Source organism: Microcaecilia unicolor, chromosome 1 (genome assembly GCF_901765095.1).
Source record: "Microcaecilia unicolor chromosome 1, aMicUni1.1, whole genome shotgun sequence".
In the NCBI taxonomy this organism is placed as follows: domain Eukaryota; kingdom Metazoa; phylum Chordata; class Amphibia; order Gymnophiona; family Siphonopidae; genus Microcaecilia; species Microcaecilia unicolor.
Window position 1 is genome coordinate 699,407,445 of NC_044031.1, and position 21,909 is coordinate 699,429,353.

Genomic DNA, 21,909 nt, shown 5'->3' on the forward strand with positions numbered 1-21,909 from the left:
ATTCTTCCTGATCCCTTGCCCCTTGGGAGGGGAAGACTCTTCAGCCCTCGGAGATAAACTCCTTGGCTGGAATAAGAGAGACAATCAGACTTAGATTTTGGCGTAACCAAGTAACATCTTTATTGGTATTTCTCTAAGTAATTACAAAAGTGAATGTTCCCTCTGGAGCAGAGTTGGCACACAGCCAGCAAGATGTTCAGGCTGAGTTACAAGGCTGCTCAGATTGGCTTTCTCATTCTGCACTTATATACTGTTGTAAGTTTATTTTATCTTAAAATATGTGATTTCTTCTATTCTAACTTATTTTTCATATAAGGATATTTCCTGTTCCTGTTTTCTTACCAACCTCTCCTGCTCCAATCGCATGCACACTATGTGCTTATTGGCCATTTCCTTATCCCATACACGTGATCCCCAGCAACAGCAAATAAGTTGCATTAAACACTTGGCTCCTCTTTTCCCTAAACACATATTTGTGGAGGAACATCTCCTTCTTTGGGGGGTCCTCAGCCTCACTCACCATCAAGTTTGTCAGTTTTTGTCTGTCATATATGGGCCGCATAGCTTCAGTTCTTCATGAGTTTCTCCTTGTCATGTGATCTACCAGAAGTTTATAACCATATTTGCTGTTTACTGATAATCAAGGCTCATGCAGTCTGTGTACAGGCCTTAGTAGGGAGAAATGAAACTTATGCTGATGACAGCTGTGCTTAGTGCTTGCAGGCCAAGCAGAGGAAGGAATATACAGGTGCTGCAGTTAGGCCTTCATGGAGCTCCAGCTATCTTCTAGTGCCTTGTGGACTGCTTAGAATAAGGATTGGAGGACCCATCTCATCCAAATAGAAGCAGTACTGGATAGTCCATGGACTGCTGGGCTAACAGTGAATTCCAAAAAGTTCTTCTTGGGTGGGCAAGAAGTCCAATATCTGGGGTACCCAGTCAGGAAAGGACAAGTGATACCCCAGATCCGGAAGGTAGAGGCATCGCCCAGGTGCCAGTACCCCAGACGAAGAAAGAAGTACGAGCCTTACTCAGTTTTGTTGATTACTATTGCCGATTTATTCCAGAGTTTGCTGAGAAAGCAGAACTTCTAACATGTCTATTGCAGAAGAAAGCTCAAGAGAAGATATACTGGACTGAAGAGCTGGATGGTACTTTTCAAATTCTAGAGAGTGATATCTGTTTAGAACCGGTGTTGGTCAGCCCGGACTCCAACTGACTCTTCATTATGCAGACCAATGCTTCAGAGGTTGGATTCGGTGCCATTCTGGCCCAGGAAGTATAAGGGAAAGACCACCCAGTGGCATATATTAGCCGGAAGCTATTCCTGAGAGAGAAAAATTATGCAGTAATTGAGAAGGAGGCTGTAGCTGTCAAGTAGGTCCTTGAAACCTTTGAGTACTATCTGTTGGGGTGACACTTCACCAACCTCTTCAATGGATGGCTTGACATAAAGATTCAAATGCACTTGCAATGCACTGGTTCCTTAGCCTTCAGCCCTTTAGCTATCAGGTGAGATATTGGGTGGTATGGTTGAGCTGAGGGGGGAGGGTATGTGAGAGAGTTTATAGAACTCTGCCCCTCATCAGTAAGAAATGTCCCTTAGCCTGAATCACCTTAAGAGCACTGGTCCCGCCCAGGAGGAAGTGAGCTGGGAGAAGGGGTGGAGCCTAAACCATGAAGTATATAAGACGGTGACAGACTGAGGTTAAGCAGACCCAGAGAGAAGAAATCAAAGTCCCAGTTTATGACACCACCACCACCTATGGTTAAAAATTGTGACCTGGCTGAGGTAAACCGCTTTTGCTTCTTGTATGAGACTGACAAGCCTTGCTTTGAGGTCTGGCTGGAGCCAGACCCTAGTAATTGGAGAAGAAAAGGCTCACAGGCTGTGTTTGGAGTGGGGCTGCCCTTCCAGCCACAGACTGTGTTCAGGCCTTGCCGTATCTCTAAAAAGATATAGCGGAATTAGAAAAAGGTTCAAAGAAGAGCGACCAAAATGATAAAGGGGATGGCACTCCTGTCATATGATGAAAGGCTAAAGAGGTTAGGGCTCTTCAGCTTGGAAAAGAGATGGATGAGGGGAGATATGATTGAGGTCTACAAAATCCTGAGTGGTGTAGAACGAGTAGAAGTAAATCAATTTTTTTACTCATTCCAAAAGTACAAAGACTATGGGACACTCGAGGAAGTTACATGGAAATACTTTAAAAACATATAGGAGGAAATATTTTTTCACTCAATGAATAGTTAAGCTCTGGAACTCTTTGCTGGAGGATGTGGTAGTAGTAGTTAGCGTATCTGGGTTTAAAAAAGGTTTGGACAAATTTCCGGAGGAAAAGTCCATAGTCTGCTATTGAGACAGACATGGGAAAGCAACTGCTTGCCCCGGGATTGGTAGCATGGAATGTTGCTACTAATTGGGTTTCTGCCAGGTACTTGTGATCCGGCTTGGCCACTGTTTAGAAAACAGGATACTGGACTAGATGGACCATTGGTCTGACCCAGTATGGTTACTCTTATTTTCTTATGTTTTAAGACTATTGAACTACAGAGGCATTCTATCTTTTAGTTCCTGGTCCTGTGACATTATTTATTTATTTATTTGTTTACTGCATTTGTATCGAGTCTTCAAAAATTTACGAAAATTAGTTAGTTCGTGGATCGTTTTTAGGTTGCGCGGCAATGTGTTCCATAACTGGGCACTCAAGTAGGAAAAGTTTGATGCATGCGTTAGTTTGTATTTTAGACCTTTACAGCTGGGGAAATGAAGATTAAGGAATGTGCGGGATGATCTTTTGCCATTCCTGGTCGGTAAGTCTATAAGGTCTGACGTGTAGGCTGGGGCGTCTCCATGGATGATTTTATGAACTAGGGAACATATCTTGAACGTGATGCGTTCTTTAAGTGGGAGCCAGTGTAAGTTTTCTCGTAGGGGTTTAGCGCTTTCATATTTTGTTTTTCCGAATATGAGTCTGGCTGCGGTGTTCTGGGCTGTCTGAAGTTTCTTGATTATTTGCTCTTTGCAGCCAGTGTAGAGTGCGGTGCAGTAATCTAGGTGACTGAGCACCATTGATTGTACTAGGTTGCGGAAAATGGTCCTTGGGAAGAAAGGTCTTACTCTTTTTAATTTCCACATTGAATGGAACATCTTCTTAGTTGTGTTTTTCGCGTGGTTCTCAAGTGTTAGATGTTGATCGATAGTGACTCCAAGAATTTTTAGGGTGTCCGAAATTGGAAGGGACAGGTTTGGTGTGTTTATGGTGGTGAATTTGCTCGTGTTGTGTTGTGAGGTGAGCATTGGGTTTTTTCTGCATTAAGTTTCAGCTGGAATGTATCTGCCCATGAATGCATGATATGGAGACTTCGGTTGATGATGTTGGAAATTTCCTTTAAATCTTGATGTAAATCGTTACATCATCTGCGTATATGTACGGGTTGAGGCCTCAGGATTCAATTAAATAAACACTATTTTTCATTTATATCCAGCTGTGTTATTTCACAGGCCCTTCCTCAACCCTTGCTCATAGTATCACACAGTGCCTGCTCCAAAGAGCTTACTGACTAGTGAAGACAAACATGAGAGTCTGTGAGGATGTGTTTCTTATAAAGAAGTGTTTTAAATATAAAAGCATTTTTTAAATATGTAGTTTAGATTGGATTTAAATGTGATCAGAGGGAGTATGACACTGTCTCTGGCTATTTATGACCCAATTCAGATGCATAAGGTCACACACTTGTACTTAAGCCCAATGATCAAAGGTAAATGTGGGCGCTAGAGGCCACTATCTCTGGACTAGCGCCCGCATTTACCTTCTCACCCATGATCATTGAACAAACAGCACCCATGCCCCTCAATACTGCTGAGCTCATTTAAATTAGATTTAAATGAGCTCTGCTTGTATTCCGTCCCTATGATCAGAGAACAGTACTCTGATTGTAAGGGCAGAATAGCACTGTAACCCTATGCCAGTTCAGAGCTGGCGTTAGGGTTAAGGTTCTGCTCCCCCCCCCCCCCCCCTTGAATCAGGCAGCCTGGGCTGTCACCTTGTCCTGGGGGGTCCTTTGGACCCCTTCCATTGTTTCATTCCTAGTGGCCCCCCCAAGCTCCCACCTAGACAGCGACATGGGGGCGGAGGTCCAGCTGACCTCCAGTCCCCACGACCCCCCCAACCCCCCAGAAAATCCCTGTTTGTGCAGTGGGTTGCTAACCCAACCCCTCCTCCCTGATGGTCTAGCGACCAACCCCCTCCCATACCTCCGTGATAGAGGAGGGAGTAACACACACCCTCCTTTTCCAGTGCCACCTTCAAAATGGCTAAAAATAAACAGGATATTCAATGCTGTTCACTGGAAACGGCCTGGCATTGAATATGTGGTCTTGCTGCCGACCACGGGAGTTAGCCAGGCTGCCTCCAGTGGTCTTAATATTGGCCCCATTGAATATAAAAAAAACAGGCAACTTAGGTACCTATTTCCACAATTATCCTTCATAGCGCATTGATTCTCCTGCATAAATTTTACATGTGTTTCAAGAAAGGTATAAATGTTTGTTTTTCTCTATATGTAATGCATTCCACCTTAGGAACTGCCCACACGCAAATCAGATAAAAATAAGCATTGCCTTTTGTGACACCTACCTTTTAGTTGTGTAAAGCACCACACAATTTTATAAGAGCCAGTTTTTGTATGCATGGTTTACATGTCAAATGTGCTTTACGAAATTACTCCCATTAAAAAACTTGATTATTGCTTCCGTCATGTATAATTTTGTAGCGGGATTTATATTTTCTGTACGTATTTTATTACTTTGAGTGCCTTGTGGCTCATGACCCCAGTTGTATATGTTCACACACAGATCATTTTTATATAAAAAAAATTATCCCTTATAATTGATATTATTTATAGTTTACTCTTCCTTTTCAGACAAAATTTGGCAGCTTGTCCAGTTATTGAAGGGGAAGAGCAGCTTCGTCTGTTAAACTTGCAGCATAACTTCATAACTCAGATCCAGAATCTTATGAATCTGCGGCGTCTCGTATTCTTGGATTTATTTAATAATCAGATTGAAGTTATAAGTGGCATTTCAACTCTGCGCTCCCTTCGTGTTCTTATGTTGGGTGGTAACAGGTAAAAACCTAGTATTTATATGGTATTAGTAATTTGTTAGTTTTTGTATATCTTGCAGGTAAATAGGCATGGCATTTGTAGTGATTTTTTTAAATACATTCCTAAATCAAAGTTGTGCTGACTTTTCTTGGTGTTAGAGCAAAAATGATGCTTGGTGTAACTGAGATTTTGTCAGCAAATGATGCTGTTGACTGTATGACAGCTTTGAAAGCGAATGTGTAGATTTCATGACAGCTTTGCAAGTTTCTTGGAACAGTGCCTAATCCCTTTCTATCGTCTTGATAAAATTTAGTATGTTTAATACACTTGATATACCACTCTTCTAAACAAATATTGGTTTACAATAAGAAGATTAAAACTAGAAAAGAACGCAAATATAAAAATAGGACAAAACAAAAACCACACCCAACATGCACACCATCATCCCACAGGCCTGTGGCAATATATGCAAAAATCAATTGGCCATCCTGAAAGCCTGTTGGAAAAAATATGATTTCAATGTTTTCTTAAACTGCATAAAATAAACTTTTTTCCTTAACTTTTGAGGAAGCTGGTTCCACAGATGGCGCCTGCCAAAAAAATGCACTCTGCCGAGTAACTGCAAGGCAGGCCTGGCAAGTCCCAGGAAGGGCCAAAAACTGTGCAGTAGAAGACCTCAAGGTGTGGGCTGGCAAATAAAGCTATACCATTGACACCAAATATTCAGGCACTCTGTGTCAAAACCAAAACTTTATATAATACCCTTATTTATATTCAACAGGTGACCAGTGATAAGATGTATAAGGGGGTAGCATGATCTCTCCACCCCACATCCCCTAACAACCTGAGTACCACATTTTGAAGTGTCCGCAACCACTTCAAAAGATAGCATGTGGTATCAACATAAACCACATTGGCATAATCCAGTTTTGAAGTTACGAAAGTGTGCAAAAAAAAAAATGTGTAATGTGACTTGGTCAAAATAAGATTTTACTGCACACAACATTTGCAGGGGACGGTAAAACCTTATTTTGACCAAGTCACATTACTTGTTTGTTTGCATGCTTTAGTAATTTCAAAACTGGATTATGTGGTTTATGCTAGTATTGCAACCAGTCCCTATAAGTATTGTGAGAGTGAGTCTGAGGACAAATAGAATGCCCTGTTGACATATGTATGTAACCAGAGAGCCCTGTGATATCTCATCTACTTTAACAAGAACATACTTTGACAAGTAAATCAAAGGCCCTTATACATCTCACTCGTAAGGGAAAGAGGTAATTTTAGCTTCTCTTGGACTACCAAGAGGGCACCAGCTCAGACTGCGAAATACCTGTTTAACTACACCCACATGTCTGCCTGCCTACCATTACTTAGTCACCCCCTTAACTACGGGACCAATAAGTTTCCATAATGAATGCAATGACTGCCAATAAGAGATTTCCTATGACTCATGGTGTCTTCACATACCACCTGGTTTTCTTGGGAATAACTGAGACCTGGCTGAATGAAAGCAGGGGAATCCTACTGACTGACCTACAGTGGTGGAAATAAGTATTTGATCCCTTGCTGATTTTGTAAGTTTGCCCACTGACAAAGACATGAGCAGCCCATAATTGAAGGGTAGGTTATTGGTAACAGTGAGAGATAGCACATCACAAATTAAATCCGGAAAATCACATTGTGGAAAGTATATGAATTTATTTGCATTCTGCAGAGGGAAATAAGTATTTAATCCCTCTGGCAAACAAGACCTAATACTTGGTGGCAAAACCCTTGTTGGCAAGCACAGCGGTCAGACGTCTTCTGTAGTTGATGATGAGGTTTGCACACATGTCAGGAGGAATTTTGGTCCACTCCTCTTTGCAGATCATCTCTAAATCATTAAGAGTTCTGGGCTGTCGCTTGGCAACTCGCAGCTTCAGCTCCCTCCATAAGTTTTCAATGGGATTAAGGTCTGGTGACTGGCTAGGCCACTCCATGACCCTAATGTGCTTCTTCCTGAGCCACTCCTTTGTTGCCTTGGCTGTATGTTTTGGGTCATTGTCGTGCTGGAAGACCCAGCCACGACCCATTTTTAAGGCCCTGGCGGAGGGAAGGAGGTTGTCACTCAGAATTGTACGGTACATGGCCCCATCCATTCTCCCATTGATGCGGTGAAGTAGTCCTGTGCCCTTAGCAGAGAAACACCCCCAAAACATAACATTTCCACCTCCATGCTTGACAGTGGGGACGGTGTTCTTTGGGTCATAGGCAGCATTTCTCTTCCTCCAAACACGGCGAGTTGAGTTCATGCCAAAGAGCTCAATTTTTGTCTCATCTGACCACAGCACCTTCTCCCAATCACTCTCGGCATCATCCAGGTGTTCACTGGCAAACTTCAGACGGGCCGTCACATGTGCCTTCCGGAGCAGGGGGACCTTGCGGGCACTGCAGGATTGCAATCCGTTATGTCGTAATGTGTTACCAATGGTTTTCGTGGTGACAGTGGTCCCAGCTGCCTTGAGATCATTGACAAGTTCCCCCCTTGTAGTTGTAGGCTGATTTCTAACCTTCCTCATGATCAAGGATACCCCACGAGGTGAGATTTTGCGTGGAGCCCCAGATCTTTGTCGATTGACAGTCATTTTGTACTTCTTCCATTTTCTTACTATGGCACCAACAGTTGTCTCCTTCTCACCCAGCGTCTTACTGATGGTTTTGTAGCCCATTCCAGCCTTGTGCAGGTGTATGATCTTGTCCCTGACATCCTTAGACAGCTCCTTGCTCTTGGCCATTTTGTAGAGGTTAGAGTCTGACTGATTCACTGAGTCTGTGGACAGGTGTCTTTCATACAGGTGACCATTGCCGACAGCTGTCTGTCATGCAGGTAACGAGTTGATTTGGAGCATCTACCTGGTCTGTAGGGGCCAGATCTCTTACTGGTTGGTGGGGGATCAAATACTTATTTCCCTCTGCAGAATGCAAATAAATTCATATACTTTCCACAATGTGATTTTCCGGATTTAATTTGTGATGTGCTATCTCTCACTGTTACCAATAACCTACCCTTCAATTATGGGCTGCTCATGTCTTTGTCAGTGGGCAAACTTACAAAATCAGCAAGGGATCAAATACTTATTTCCACCACTGTATGTCCAACAGAATTCACCATCCACCCTCAACCAAGACTAGGGAAGTGGGACAGAGGAGTAGCAGTCTGATCTGAGAGAGGATCAGATTGCACAGTCATCATCCCTCCAACTGTATGAGTCAGAATGCCAACTAGTCTAGATGCTCATGGTCTACCAAGCACCTAACAACATTTCATCTGTGCAAGAACTCCTGGATCCTGCTTATATAGATAATCCTGAGCTTCACTAGGTTAGTGAATCATGAGAAACTTTAACCTACATATTGAAACTCCAGATACCACCACTAGATACAATGACAACACTAGGATTCAACTAATACAAAGAACCAGGGAAACCCAAAACTATCAGTAGCGCTTGACAAACATTGTGGTCATTTTTGACATAATAAGAGGAGCACAGGAGAGCTGTTCTGAGCTTTTCAGAGTAGTTTGGAGTGTTGAACTTTGGAGCTGTCAGTGACGCTGGTGGTTATTGCTGCCGGGTACTGGTTACCTATCCTGGCAACAGCAACATAAGTGCAATAAATTTTTCTATATATCATACTGTAATGATTGTTATATGAGGACCATTTGACAAATCTTGCTGCACATGTTTATTTATAGTGTGCTATATTATGAATAGTGTTTGGAGAGAACTATTTAGAATACACAAGTTTAGTCACATGTAGATAAGAGCCCGATGGATGAATGAAAACTTGTACACCCACTTGAGCGGTTTGCACGGATTGCTGCATGGATGAGTTGTGTTTCTGAGGCCTTCTCTTTATATATCAAAAATGACCACATTGTTTGTCAAGCGCTGTTGATTAGTTTTGGGACCCCGGTTCATTGTATTAGTTGTAATTTTTATACCTGTGGACACTGGGATTGTTTTTAACACTAGGATTCATGCAGATGGTCACGTCTCCAACAAATGACGAGTGCATATGCTAGACTTGGTGTTCTTGAAAAGGGTAGGTCTCTTTGAACAGAAGGGTGGTGGCATCAAGATAATGGGGGACATTCTATATATGGCACCTAAAAAAAAAGAATTGGCGCAGAAATCAGTGCAGACTAAGCATATTCTATAAGCGGCGCCTAGAGTTAGGCACGGTATATATAATATGCTTAGTTGGCATCTTAGCGCCTAAAACTACACGCATCCATTTATGTCAATGAAAACGTGGCATAAATCTCAGTGCGTAGGTTTAGGTGCACAGGGCCATATTCTATAACTACATGCGTAAATTTCAGAACACCCACGAAATGCCCATTTCCCTGCCCATAACCACACCCCTTTTTGCCTGTTCGCGTTAGAAGTTAGGCACACTGCATTACAGAATGTGTTTAGTAAGTTGTGCGTGTAAATTCTTTTTAGTGCCAGTTAGTACTTATTGCTTGTTAAGAGCTGTTATCAACGCTGATTAGCTTGTTAAGCCAATTAAGTTATTTGTGCTGTTATAGAATACACTTGGATTTCAGCATGGATCTCTAGGTATGCTGTATAGAATCCAGGGGAATATCCCTATCATGGACAGATCATTTTCTAATAAAATTTTCTATAATGGACAACCTAAAACAGAAGGGCCATACCAGAGTTTGGAAAGGAATGTGAGACATGAGAAATCTGATTGCTAAGAGTTTCCTAGAGACCTTGCTATACCCCTGTGTGGATGAAGATGATTACGGTGTCGTAGCAGGTTGACAATTTTATACTGCACACTTAGCATTAGGCTGTATCTGCATAGTTCCAATCCAGTCTTTTAGACAATAGTTGGTTCTGTTCAGCAGTAGCATTTCACCACCTTGAGCACTGAACTGCAGTGTTCAATGGGGAACCATATATCCACCTATTTTGTTTAATATCTACTTCAAGTGTCCAGCTGAGCAGCTTCAATAGAGCAACTCATACCTGATGAAAGAGATCTACCCACAGCTTTGAGTGATGACTGCCTGTCCAACAGTAAATTGGAAATAGGCAAAATACAACCACCTCTGCCTGAGCACAAGTTAAACAGATTGTATGGGCTCCTAACACAAAAGGACTGGTACTTGATTTCAAAATCCCTTTTGGGAAGTAAAATTCCAGGTTAAGAATCATGGAATATTGCTAGACTTATCACAGCCTGAATTTGCAGGATCAAACTCTTTAAAAAGTGCTTTATCCCAATGACAGATTTACTTTTAGCAGCAGTTCATTTTGAAAAAATCCTTCGTGGATATTTCTGTTGTCACATGTGTCTATGTCCTTGGCTTATCTGTGGAGATGGACTGGTTGAAAGTCACAGGAAGCTTCAGTTTGATAGCGTTCCTAGAGGATTCGCAGGATATTATTACAACTAATTCTACTCTTCAGATCTCATTCTTTTCTAAGAAAGGCAAGCTTTTGGTTTAGAAATATATATTTTAAGAGGAAAAATGTTTTATTTTGTGATCAGATGGTATTAGTATTTTCTTTCACCTGTTACTCAGCCTTGAAGGAAATTTTTTCTTAAGTCTGAGTTTTTCCTTTTAGGGGCCACTTTTTTTTTTTTTTTTGTAAGATTCTTCTTTAAATGTTTGTTGTAGTTTCAGGGTAGCAGATGCTTTCCTGGATCCTGCATACCTCGAGAAATTTCTTTTGGACAAGAAGAAATAATATACTTTTTGTTTTTTTGCTTTGATGGGGATAGTGTGAGGTTGAAACTGAAGTTCTTGGGAAAGGGTTAGTGGGGGGGTTTTGTGGCCCCCTGGTACCGGAAGACTGGAGGGTAGCCAATGTTACTCCGATTTTTAAGAAGGGTTCCAGAGGAGATCCGGGAAATTATAGACCGGTGAGTCTGACGTCGGTGCCGGGCAAGATGGTGGAGGCTATTATTAAGAATAAAATTGCAGAGCATATACAAAAACATGGACTGATGAGACAAAGTCAGCACGGATTTAGTGAAGGGAAGTCTTGCCTCACCAATCTAATGCATTTTTTTGAGGGGGTAAGCAAACATGTGGACAATGGGGAGCCGGTTGATATTGTATATCTGGATTTTCAGAAGGCGTTTGACAAAGTGCCGCACGAAAGACTCCTGAAGAAATTGCAGAGTCATGGAATCGGAGGTAGGGTATTATTATGGATTAAGAACTGGTTGAAAGATAGGAAGCAGAGAGTAGGATTGCGTGGCCAGTATTCTCAGTGGAGGAGGGTAGTTAGTGGGGTCCCGCAGGGGTCTGTGCTGGGTCCGTTGCTTTTTAATGTATTTATAAATGACCTAGAGATGGGAATAACTAGTGAGGTAATTAAATTCGCCGATGACACAAAATTATTCAGGGTCGTCAAGTCGCAGGAGGAATGTGAACAATTACAGGAGGACCTTGCGAGACTGGGAGAATGGGCGTGCAAGTGGCAGATGAAGTTCAATGTTGACAAGTGCAAAGTGATGCATGTGGGTAAGAGGAACCCGAATTATAGCTACGTCTTGCAAGGTTCCGCGTTAGGAGTTACGGATCAAGAAAGGGATCTGGGTGTCGTCGTCGATGATACGCTGAAACCTTCTGCTCAGTGTGCTGCTGCGGCTAGGAAAGCGAATAGAATGTTGGGTGTTATTAGGAAGGGTATGGAGTCCAGGTGTGCGGATGTTATAATGCCGTTGTATCGCTCCATGGTGCGACCGCACCTGGAGTATTGTGTCCAGTACTGGTCTCCGTATCTCAAAAAAGATATAGTAGAATTGGAAAAGGTACAGCGAAGGGCGACAAAAATGATAGTGGGGATGGGACGACTTTCCTATGAAGAGAGGCTGAGAAGGCTAGGGCTTTTCAGCTTGGAGAAGAGACGGCTGAGGGGAGATATGATAGAAGTGTATAAAATAATGAGTGGAATGGATCGGGTGGATGTGAAGCGACTGTTCACGCTATCCAAAAATACTAGGACTAGAGGGCATGAGTTGAAGCTACAGTGTGGTAAATTTAAAACGAATCGGAGAAAATTTTTCTTCACCCAACGTGTAATTAGACTCTGGAATTCGTTGCCGGAGAACGTGGTACGGGCGGTTAGCTTGACGGAGTTTAAAAAGGGGTTAGATAGATTCCTAAAGGACAAGTCCATAGACCGCTATTAAATGGACTTGGAAAAATTCCGCATTTTTAGGTATAACTTGTCTGGAATGTTTTTACGTTTGGGGAGCGTGCCAGGTGCCCTTGACCTGGATTGGCCACTGTCGGTGACAGGATGCTGGGCTAGATGGACCTTTGGTCTTTCCCAGTATGGCACTACTTATGTACTTATGTAAAACATAATCAGGTTGACATAGAAATCAAAACAAAATTACAAAGCAAACATAAGGGCCCTTTTACTATCCGGTGGTACCGCCGGGTTTGCGTATGGGAAATCGGCCCTACTGCCGGGCTCGCTGTGGAACCCAGTGGTAGTTCGACCTTTGGCATTAGCTGTTTTTGGGTGGGTGGGGGGGGGGGGAATTTTCTAGTGCCGGGGGTGTGCCTGGCGGTAATTGGTGCTACCCGGTTACTGCTGGGTTAGTGCTGGAGCCCTCACCACCTCTTAAGTAGGAAGCGGTAAGAGCTTCCCCAGCAAGTGACCATGTGCCAATGTGTTTCATTAGCGCATGGCAATTTACTGTCTCTTTAAAGAAAATTACTTTTTACCCATAGCAGTAAAAAGGTGGCCTTGGCAAGCGGCAATCCCACACACCAGCGCCACCGTGGGCCACCTTTTTGCTGCCATTTGGTAAAAGGACCCCATAATCAATAAATAAATCGGGCAAAGATCATAAAAACAGAACATAAACTATATTAAAAATAACATACTGATATGTATCTTTTCATGATGTGGGCTTGTGAGTTATATTGCCTATTGTCTTTTGTTTTTTTGCCATTGTTTCTGATGATAATTTCTATTTCTTATCTTGTAGTCTTTTTGGTATGTATATATTTCAACATTGTAATAAAAAAGTGTTTCTGTCACTTGCAGCAACTATGGAATTTCTTTACAACATACATTGAGAAGATGAGTCTGATCACAGTGCCCTGTTCTATGGTAACATCATGGCTAGACTACTGAAATGCCACAAAGAATTGCACGAGCGCCATCTAATTTAAAATGCTGTAGTATAACTGATAGAGAGTTGCAAGCAGTTTCCACATCACACCCTTCCTGCAAAAACTGCACAGGCCATCAGTACCCTATAGGGCCAGATTTAAAACTATGTGATTTTAAAGACCAGAGTACTTAAAGAATAATTTAGCCTTCTACACATCGTTTGAGGTCCTCCCCTGGAGCATCCTAACTGTATACTCGTCAAAGAAAATCATGACACCTGCCTGCGAGCCTCCTCAGAAGTAGCCCCAACATTCTGGAATTCACTCCCAGAGGGCCTATGCCTAACTCAAGACTCTCTAGGAAGCAGGTGACAGCCTGGTTTTCCCCCAAAACCTTTAATGGCTGTGGTGATTGTCCACTCGCTTCACATCTGGACTAGCTTGCCACACACCCTGTAACTGAGACCAGTTCCAAATACTTTAAACAGAAGACAAATTATATCTACAGTTCAATAGTCACCCACTTCTTTATTCCAACCCCAATTTCTTACCTATCTTGTTTGTGTATTAAGTTGTTGCATTGTATTATGCTGACTTTGTGAGTATCATTTCTATGTGAATATGAATGCTCTACCATGCTGCATATTTTGGCTTATTTATAATCTGCTGACGTGTATCATATTTGTTATATGAATGTTCTACTGTGCTGTTTTAATGTGTGTATTTCTGTGTTTATTTCTGACATTGTATCATGCTATTGCTATTACTAGAATTGAATTTGCTTGTCACCATATTTACCTCATTATTTTGACTGGTTATTTTACTATTGTTATACTGTTTATACAATGTAAGTTGTTTATATCAGGCTATAGCTGTCAAACACCAGCTTGGGTGAATCTCTTCATAAAGGCGATTAATAAATCCTAAATAAATGTATATAAGAGAGTCATGGTAGTTCTATTTTGCTTCCTCCATAGCATTTTTAATCTTCTTTTGAATGAGTACTACTTCTGTATTCCTGTTCTGTGTAGATTATATGGCCTACATAGTTCAGTAAACCATTAGTAAGATGAAACCAGAATATTTTTTTTTCTTTCTTTCTTTTTCTGTTTTTGAGATGACATATAAGACATGTTTCTGCCTTGGATGGTTTACATAGTAGCATAGTAGATACAAATGTTGGCCCATCCAGTCTGTCTAGTTTCCCCTGCCTGTGCTAGTGTAGCTGAGAGTATCTCCTCTGTTGGGCCATTCAAGCAGGTAGAACTGTGAAGGCAACCAACATTCCTCACTTTTACTCTGCACGCCCCCCCCCCCCCCCCCCAAAAAAAAAAAAAAAAAAAAAATCCTATGCTATGGATATCTCCTAGCTCTCAGTCATAAACTTTTCTGCCTGCTGGATATCGATCCTTTCTATCTTGATAGTGTAGTCAAGTTAGGTTGCCGACCACTGGCCATCTCCCTTTAATTACATCTGAAAGTGCATTAAAACTTTTTATTTAAATATGATTTTTTTAAAGGAGTTCTTCATTGGTGCAATGCAGGAATTGAGATTTTTTTTTTCATTTAACCAAATGACTTCCTAGAACACCTCAGTGCACAGTGTAAATATGCAGTGAACTAGAGAAAAATTACAATGTGCTTATCTTTAGTGAACAGGGAGATTACAAGCCCCCCCCCCCCCCCCGGCACTTTGTACTCTTCAGTTTACAAGTTGATTTTCAAAGTGAAAGTCCCCAGAGAGTCTCCTTTTTGAAAATTCCTTGGTGGCCAGTGTTGTAGGGATTACTCGTCTTGAACCATCACTGTTTCCCTGTGGAAGAAGAACAAGTGGTTGCTGTATGCATCGGAGCATCATCTACTATAATAAAACTCACCCTCAACGTTCTGAGGACACTGACGTCAGTGAAGCCAAGCCCTGACTTCCATCAAAAAGGTTCGAAGGTTCGTGGTGGTGAAGCCACCAAAATCGCTCCGGGCCCCGCCCTCGAGGACGGAGCAATGGCAGAACAACGAACGGGTTGGCAGGGAGGGAGGCAGGGAGGCGGAGGGGGGTGGGACATCGCTCCGGGCCCCGCCCTTGCGTCAAACGTCATGACGTTGGGAGCGGAGCAATGGCAGAACAACGAAGGGGTTGGCCAGGGAGGGAGGGAGGGGCTGTTGGCGACGAAAACCTTGCTAGCGCCCGTTTCATTTGCTCTGAAACGGGCCTCTTTTACTAGTATCTTTATGATGCTCATTTTTATGAAATGGTCATTAGTTCCAGTTTGGTTCAGTGTAACCCATTGTAATTGAAATTACTGCTCATATCTCCTATTATTTAATAAATATGCTGTAAACTGAAGTAGCTAGCCTGTCTTTTTCTTAATACACCTTTGGCAGTCATACCTTGAGTATTTCCAGTACAGGAGCAATTTTATGACTAAAAGTGTGACAGATTTGTAGGAGGTGTTGCAGCAGATCCCTTTGCTTTCTAGAATTCTAATGAGTGGTTTATGTTTGTGATTTATTTTGTGTTTTAACAGCATTCTCTGAACTCGCAACAAAAACACTCTGTGAATTATATTGAGATTGCATATATTACATGTCCTTTTAAACAAGCAGTAGTTGGTGGGTTTTCTATTGCCAACAGTTACAATGCTTAGGACCCTCTTAAGTGCTGCAGATTTAGGTTTTGTGATACCCAAAAGTAGAACTTGCTTCTTTAAATCTGCCTAGTCTTAACTTTCCTATAATCCTGTGTGTTTAGAAATGTCTCCTCCATTTTGCAGCTTGTGTTTTTAGCAAGACATTGGCAGACTTCAATATATATATATTGCCCTTTGGTGGTTCATGAAGTTTGGCCAGCATTTGCATTTGTTTGTTCTGTCTTTTAAGCTTTTTAGAGATAGAACTGGGGATTGCTGGGGGCATTTGGTACTTCCTAGTCATTAATATACTAATTTTGCAGCAGCTTTATTGATTGGAAGGGAGGAGTTGCTATTTAGGCATTCTGACCACACTTTTTTTCTGGAGCTTATAATGCACAAAACTGCTTGCTTTGGCAGGCTTGATTGCAGAAAGGAAAGCTAAATGTTGGCAAATTGCTTTGTGTTTCAGAATTAAGAAAATCTCAAATCTAGAGAACTTGGAGAGTCTTGACATTTTGGATCTTCATGGCAATCAGGTACCTAGTGCTAAACAGTAAAATGCCTTTCCAGTTGCAATCTTCACGACTTTAGGAAGACAGTGCAACTGTGTGAATGTATTTAGATTTGGCATGTAGAAAGTGGACACGTGTTGGGTTTTAGAAAAAAAAAGAAAATGCCAGTACTCACATGCAAGGCCATCTTTAAGCAGCATAGGGCCAATATTGGACGTACTGTAGGCCCCCCCTTATCCCCTCTTCTCCCTGCCCTATCCCCTATCTCCTCACACACCATTACTACCACACAGAAAACAAATGTAAATGATTTCTTCACATGCAAAACATAAACAGACCCTCACAAATTAAAAAAAACAAAAACCAAGGGATCACAAATTAGAAATAGAAATATGAAGAAAAAAATTGAACTGTGAACCCCCAAGAAGATGAAGTCAGCAGTTAATTCAAAACTGGAGAAATAAATACATTTAAAAAAGCATTTCCTTTTGTACATAACATCTGTGAAGAACATTTCCCAATGCTAAGGTATTCCAGTTAATATTGTAAATTCAAAATAAAAATTTTTTTCTACCTTTATCTGATCATTTTCTTTTTCTTTCATGTTGGACCCACTTTCTGTCTTCTGATTTCCTGTTTATCTTCTGCTAATTTTCCTTCCAGTGGCTGCTGCATTTGTCTTGTCTCCTCCTGTTTGTTCCATTCTTTCAGTAAACACCTGTCACTGAAATATTGATCATTCCCTTTTAGCTATCTTTCTTTCTTTTTTTTTCTGCCTTTGTTCATTAAAATTTCACCCTCACTCTCTCACCCTTCTCCTTCTTTTAACTTTGCAGCAACCTATCAACTTTACATCTCCTTCTCATACACCCTAGCTCTCTCATTGCACATCTCATTCATTTCCATCTTTCAACTACACCCCCTTACCATATCTTAACTGTCTGTACTCACTATCCTCCTTGGCCTCTCTTGCATGGTTCCAGCATTTCCCTTCCCTCCACTTTTGTAGCGTCCCTCCCTCTCTCCCTTCCCCACCCTTGTAGACCGACATCTCCCTGTCCTTTTCCCCTCCAACCCTAGCATCTTCATGTCCCATCTCTTTTCCCTCCTACCCCCACCATGGCCAAAAGTCTTTCTATCTCTTCTTTTTTCTGCTGCCCCCCTTGATCCAGCATCTCTCCCTCTCTCTTCTCTCCCATTGTCCAGCAACTCTTCCTCTTTTCCCTTCAGCCTTGGGTCCACTATTGCTACCCCTCCTTCGATTTCTTCCTCCTGTGGTCCTGCAGTCTCTATCCCACCAGTCTCCTCCCCCTACTTGCAGACTGGCATATGTCCCTCTTCTTCACTCCTCCTCTCTCTCAACCCCCCCCCCCCTACATACACACTCTACCTTAAAATGTAACTTTCTTCACAGGGAACATGTCAGCAGCAGTGATTCCACTATGCAGTTTGTGGCCAGCCTTCTGGTGTATTCTTCTCTGGTGGAAACAGGAAGTTGGGTCAGAGGGGTTGGCCATAGGCTGCATATCAGAATTGCTACTGCTGCCAGTGACCTCTCTGAAGGATGATAATGGGTTTTTTTTTTTTTAATTTTTACTGAAACAAAATCAACCAACAAATATTGAATAGAAAACAACACAAACCATAATGCTTCAAGTTTAAAAAAAAAAAAAAGACCACTCCCAAAACTCCCCCTCTCTCCCCCACCTAGAAGGTCTCACAGACACTGGGACAGAGCAATATAAATTCTTATCAAGAAAGGATAGTTATCTGACACCGGGATTATTACGCTATATGGTCCTATGATCTGTAGAAAACCAGTCCACAAGAGGTTTCCACACCTTCTCAAAAGTCCTTAAATCACTCCTGTTTACAGGCTGCTTCCTACTGAGATGAAAGACATGCCAAAGTTTACCCTGTAAGTCCTTTCAATTAGGGAGGTGTGCTGTCTTACAGTTCCTAGAAATCCCCTTCCGTAGCACTGCAAAACATTGGAAAATAGCTTTAGCTTGAGAAAAAGTGGTGCCCACTTGCAAGAGCACAATCAAAGGATCCATTGGTACATGGACCCCAAACATAAGCATAAACTGCTGTCAAATGTGTCTCTCTATCCTGCTCCCAGTGCTGTTAATATTTAGAGAGTGCCTATGGTTCCACCAACAATATATTTTTTCTCCTATATCTGCTGTTTAAATTCCTGTTTAATTCAATTGGTTAATCTCTTATGTCATCCATGTTCTCTATGTAATACTAGTTGCTATCTTCTAATCTAGTATCTACCAATAACGATACATTGTAAGCCACATTGAGCTTGCAAATAGGTGGGAAAATGTGGGATACAAATGCAACAAATAAATATATCATATAATTTTGATATGTTTCCGTTGAGAGTTGGACTGGCTTGTAACAATTCCTCAAAGGGAGTAACAGGGCTTGCCAAAGAAGAAGAACCTTATTAAACAATAAATGTCTCCTCTGCAAGTACAAATAAAAATCAGCATTGGAAAAACCATAGAGTGCCTTCAGATCGTGAAAGGCGCTCATATGACCGTTAGAAAAGAAATGGCCCATAAGACTCCCACTTGACTATACTTGAGTGATCTCAGCTAGAGGAAAAAAAGAAGTGGAGAGCAAAGAGAAGCCATCATGGAAAGCACTTTCTCCCCCACCAACTGCTTCTGTGTTCGAACTATAACTGATTGCATGTGTGCTAGATAGGGGTTTGATACCTGAAGTCTGTTTTTCACACCTGGGGGATAACAGCAAATGTGCCCATCTTTTATGAGGGAGGTAGGTTCTCTGAACTGTAACTACACCTTGGGATGGGTCTTATACCACTCCATCACTGGTTTAAGTTGTGCTGCATAAGAATACTTTTTAAGTTCCGGTACCCTCAAAGCCCCTCCAGCCCTTCTCTGAAGCAAGATACGTTTGGGGGATACCTAACTTAGGCTATGCAGTAGCCTAAGTTAGGAAGCTGGGGTGTTGATAGGAAGTGTCTGACAGAGGTACAAAAAATTAGGAAGAACCACCATCTTGCAGATGGCTATTCTTCCCATCCAAGTATGATGCAACCTACTACTACTATTTATCATTTCTATAGTGCTACAAGGATACGCAGCGCTGTACACCATACACAAAAATACATGTCTGTCTAGAGCACTCAATGACCCTGGCATCACTTTCCCATAATTTAGTTTATACAACTTTCTTATATCTGTCGGTATTTTGACATCTAAATATTGGAGAGAATCCTGAGCCCACCCAAAGGGAAAAGCAGCTTTAATGCCTCGCACTATCTCTGGAGGCAAGGAAATATTTAGAAGCTTTGATTTAGAGGCATTCATTTTAAACATAGGTCATCAAAAGTTTCAGGAGAGCCAAGAAGAAGACCCAAGGATCACTAAGTGTAAGCAAAATATAATCAGTGAATAGAGATCTCTTAAATTCATCATTCTCCACCTGGACCTCATGAATAGCTAATGACGCCTAATAGCAGAAGCCAATGGATCAGCCACAAGGGCGAACAGAAGCGGCGACAGTGGGCAGCCTTGACGGGTCCCCTGTTCTAATGGGGAAGAAGACAAATATCCCCCATTAACCCTAATTCGGACTCTAGGTGCACTATATGAAGCTGCAATCCAGTTTCTAAAATTGGGACCAAACCCCATATGTTGTAAAACCGCTTAGAGGAAGGCCCATTTGACCCTGTCGATCGCCTTCTCATCATCTATAGCAAGTAGAACCAGGGATACCCTACAAGTTTTAGCATGCCAAATTAGATTTAATGTGCACCTTATATTATCACCCATTGTTCTCCCCAGGATAAACCCAGATTGATCCTCCTCCGCAATAGAGGTCATGACTTCATTCATTCTCATGGCCAACGCTTTTGCCGATAATTTAACGTCCAGATTCAATAATGAGATTGGTCTATACGAGCTGCACTGTGTAGGATCTTTGCCAGGCTTTGACAGCACTATAATACCTGCTTCTAACATTGACAGTGGCAATGACTCCCCCTGCACCACTGAATTAAAAACCTGCGCCAGAACTGGGGCCACAATTCCTGAAGATTTTTTATAAAACTTGGATAAAAGACTATCTAAACCTAGGGATTTACCCGACTTCAAAGAGGCTATAGCTTTTTGTACTTCCTCTACTTGAATGTCCCCATCCAATAGGGTCTTGTTGCAAAGCTTCAACCCTAGGTAGTTATGCCTCTAACAAAAAAATTCTCAATATTCCTACTAGAAGGCTGTACCTCAGGGGAGTAGAGGGTCTGATAAAACTTCACAAAGGAATTTCTAATGGCTACAGGGTTCTGGGTTAGAGTGCCATCCTCTAATCTAATAGATGTTATATAGGATTGTAACTGTCTCCCCTTCAGTTGGTGAGCCAACAGTTTGCTAGCCTTATTGCCTTCCGGAAAGAAGACACTGTTAGTCACCTGGAGGTCATGACACACTTGTTCTACCCCTTCACTTTTTAGACAGATCCTTAGCTCTGTTGCCTTTTTTTGTCTATCCCCAGTAGAGGCCAAAAAAATGTCCCATTCACACTCCTGAAGCTCTTTTCTTAAGACCCGATCCTATTCCACCTTCCTACGCTTCAGTCTGCGAGCCCATTTGATCGTGCCCCCTAATACAGGCCTTAAAACTATTCCACACCATCCCCAAGTGAACATTAGGAGCAGCATTAATGGTAAAAAAATCTGTGATTTGGTGTCTTATATCATCTACCACTTTCACCTCCTCCAAAATACTCTGTCTTCAAAACTGTAATTTAATACCCTGTAATCCCAAATGTAAGTCAGTCCAGACTGGAGCATGATCTGACCAGACAATGTTTTCTATCCCTGTTTTATGAACTCCAGCAACATAACTCTTACTAAAATATAATCTAGTCTAGAGTAGGCCCCATGTGGTGAAGAAAAAAGTGTATTGTGCAGATCTGGGATGATATTCCTGCCACAAATCAGTCACCCACGCTGCCGGATAAAAGCCTTCATTTGTTTTCTGTCCCTGGTACCATAGTGCACAGACTTGGTGTTGTCCAACTGAGGGTTCAGGGCCATGTTAAAATCCCCCCCCCCCAATAATTCGTATTCAAGACCCCCAAATGAGAAAACAGGTTGCCAGCTGTGAATAAAACACCCCCTGTTCCTGGTTGGGTGCATATACTGAGGCTAAGTTATAGTTTTTCTGTCAGCTCATCCTGCAGCAGTAAGAACGGATTGTCTGCAAAGGTTGTACTGGCAGATCTTTAGAGACCAGTATTGCTACCCCACAGGTCTTTTTAGTTGCTTGAGATGCTTTGTGGAGGTTATATTAGCTAGCAACAGTTCATCTTTCTTTTTTAGATGGGTCTACTGGATGAGGCAAATAGTGGCACTGAGTCTCTGCGCCTCTTTTAACATGGAATTGAGCCCTTTGGCATTTAATGTCATGATCCTAACATGGTCTAAGGTTTGGCAATTAAAATTCAATGCGAAGAAATGCAAAGTGATGCACTTAGG

At 41.9% G+C, this 21,909-nt stretch overlaps 1 protein-coding gene across 1 annotated transcript in view; it reads left to right on the forward strand.

Annotated features, from left to right (window-relative positions):
• LRRC49 (leucine rich repeat containing 49) overlaps nucleotides 1-21,909 on the forward strand; it is a 249,223-nt gene that overhangs the window by 40,397 nt on the left and 186,917 nt on the right. The window contains 2 exon segments of the mRNA XM_030188617.1: nucleotides 4,927-5,130; nucleotides 16,349-16,415. Of these exon segments, the coding sequence (XP_030044477.1) occupies nucleotides 4,927-5,130; nucleotides 16,349-16,415 (271 nt within the window).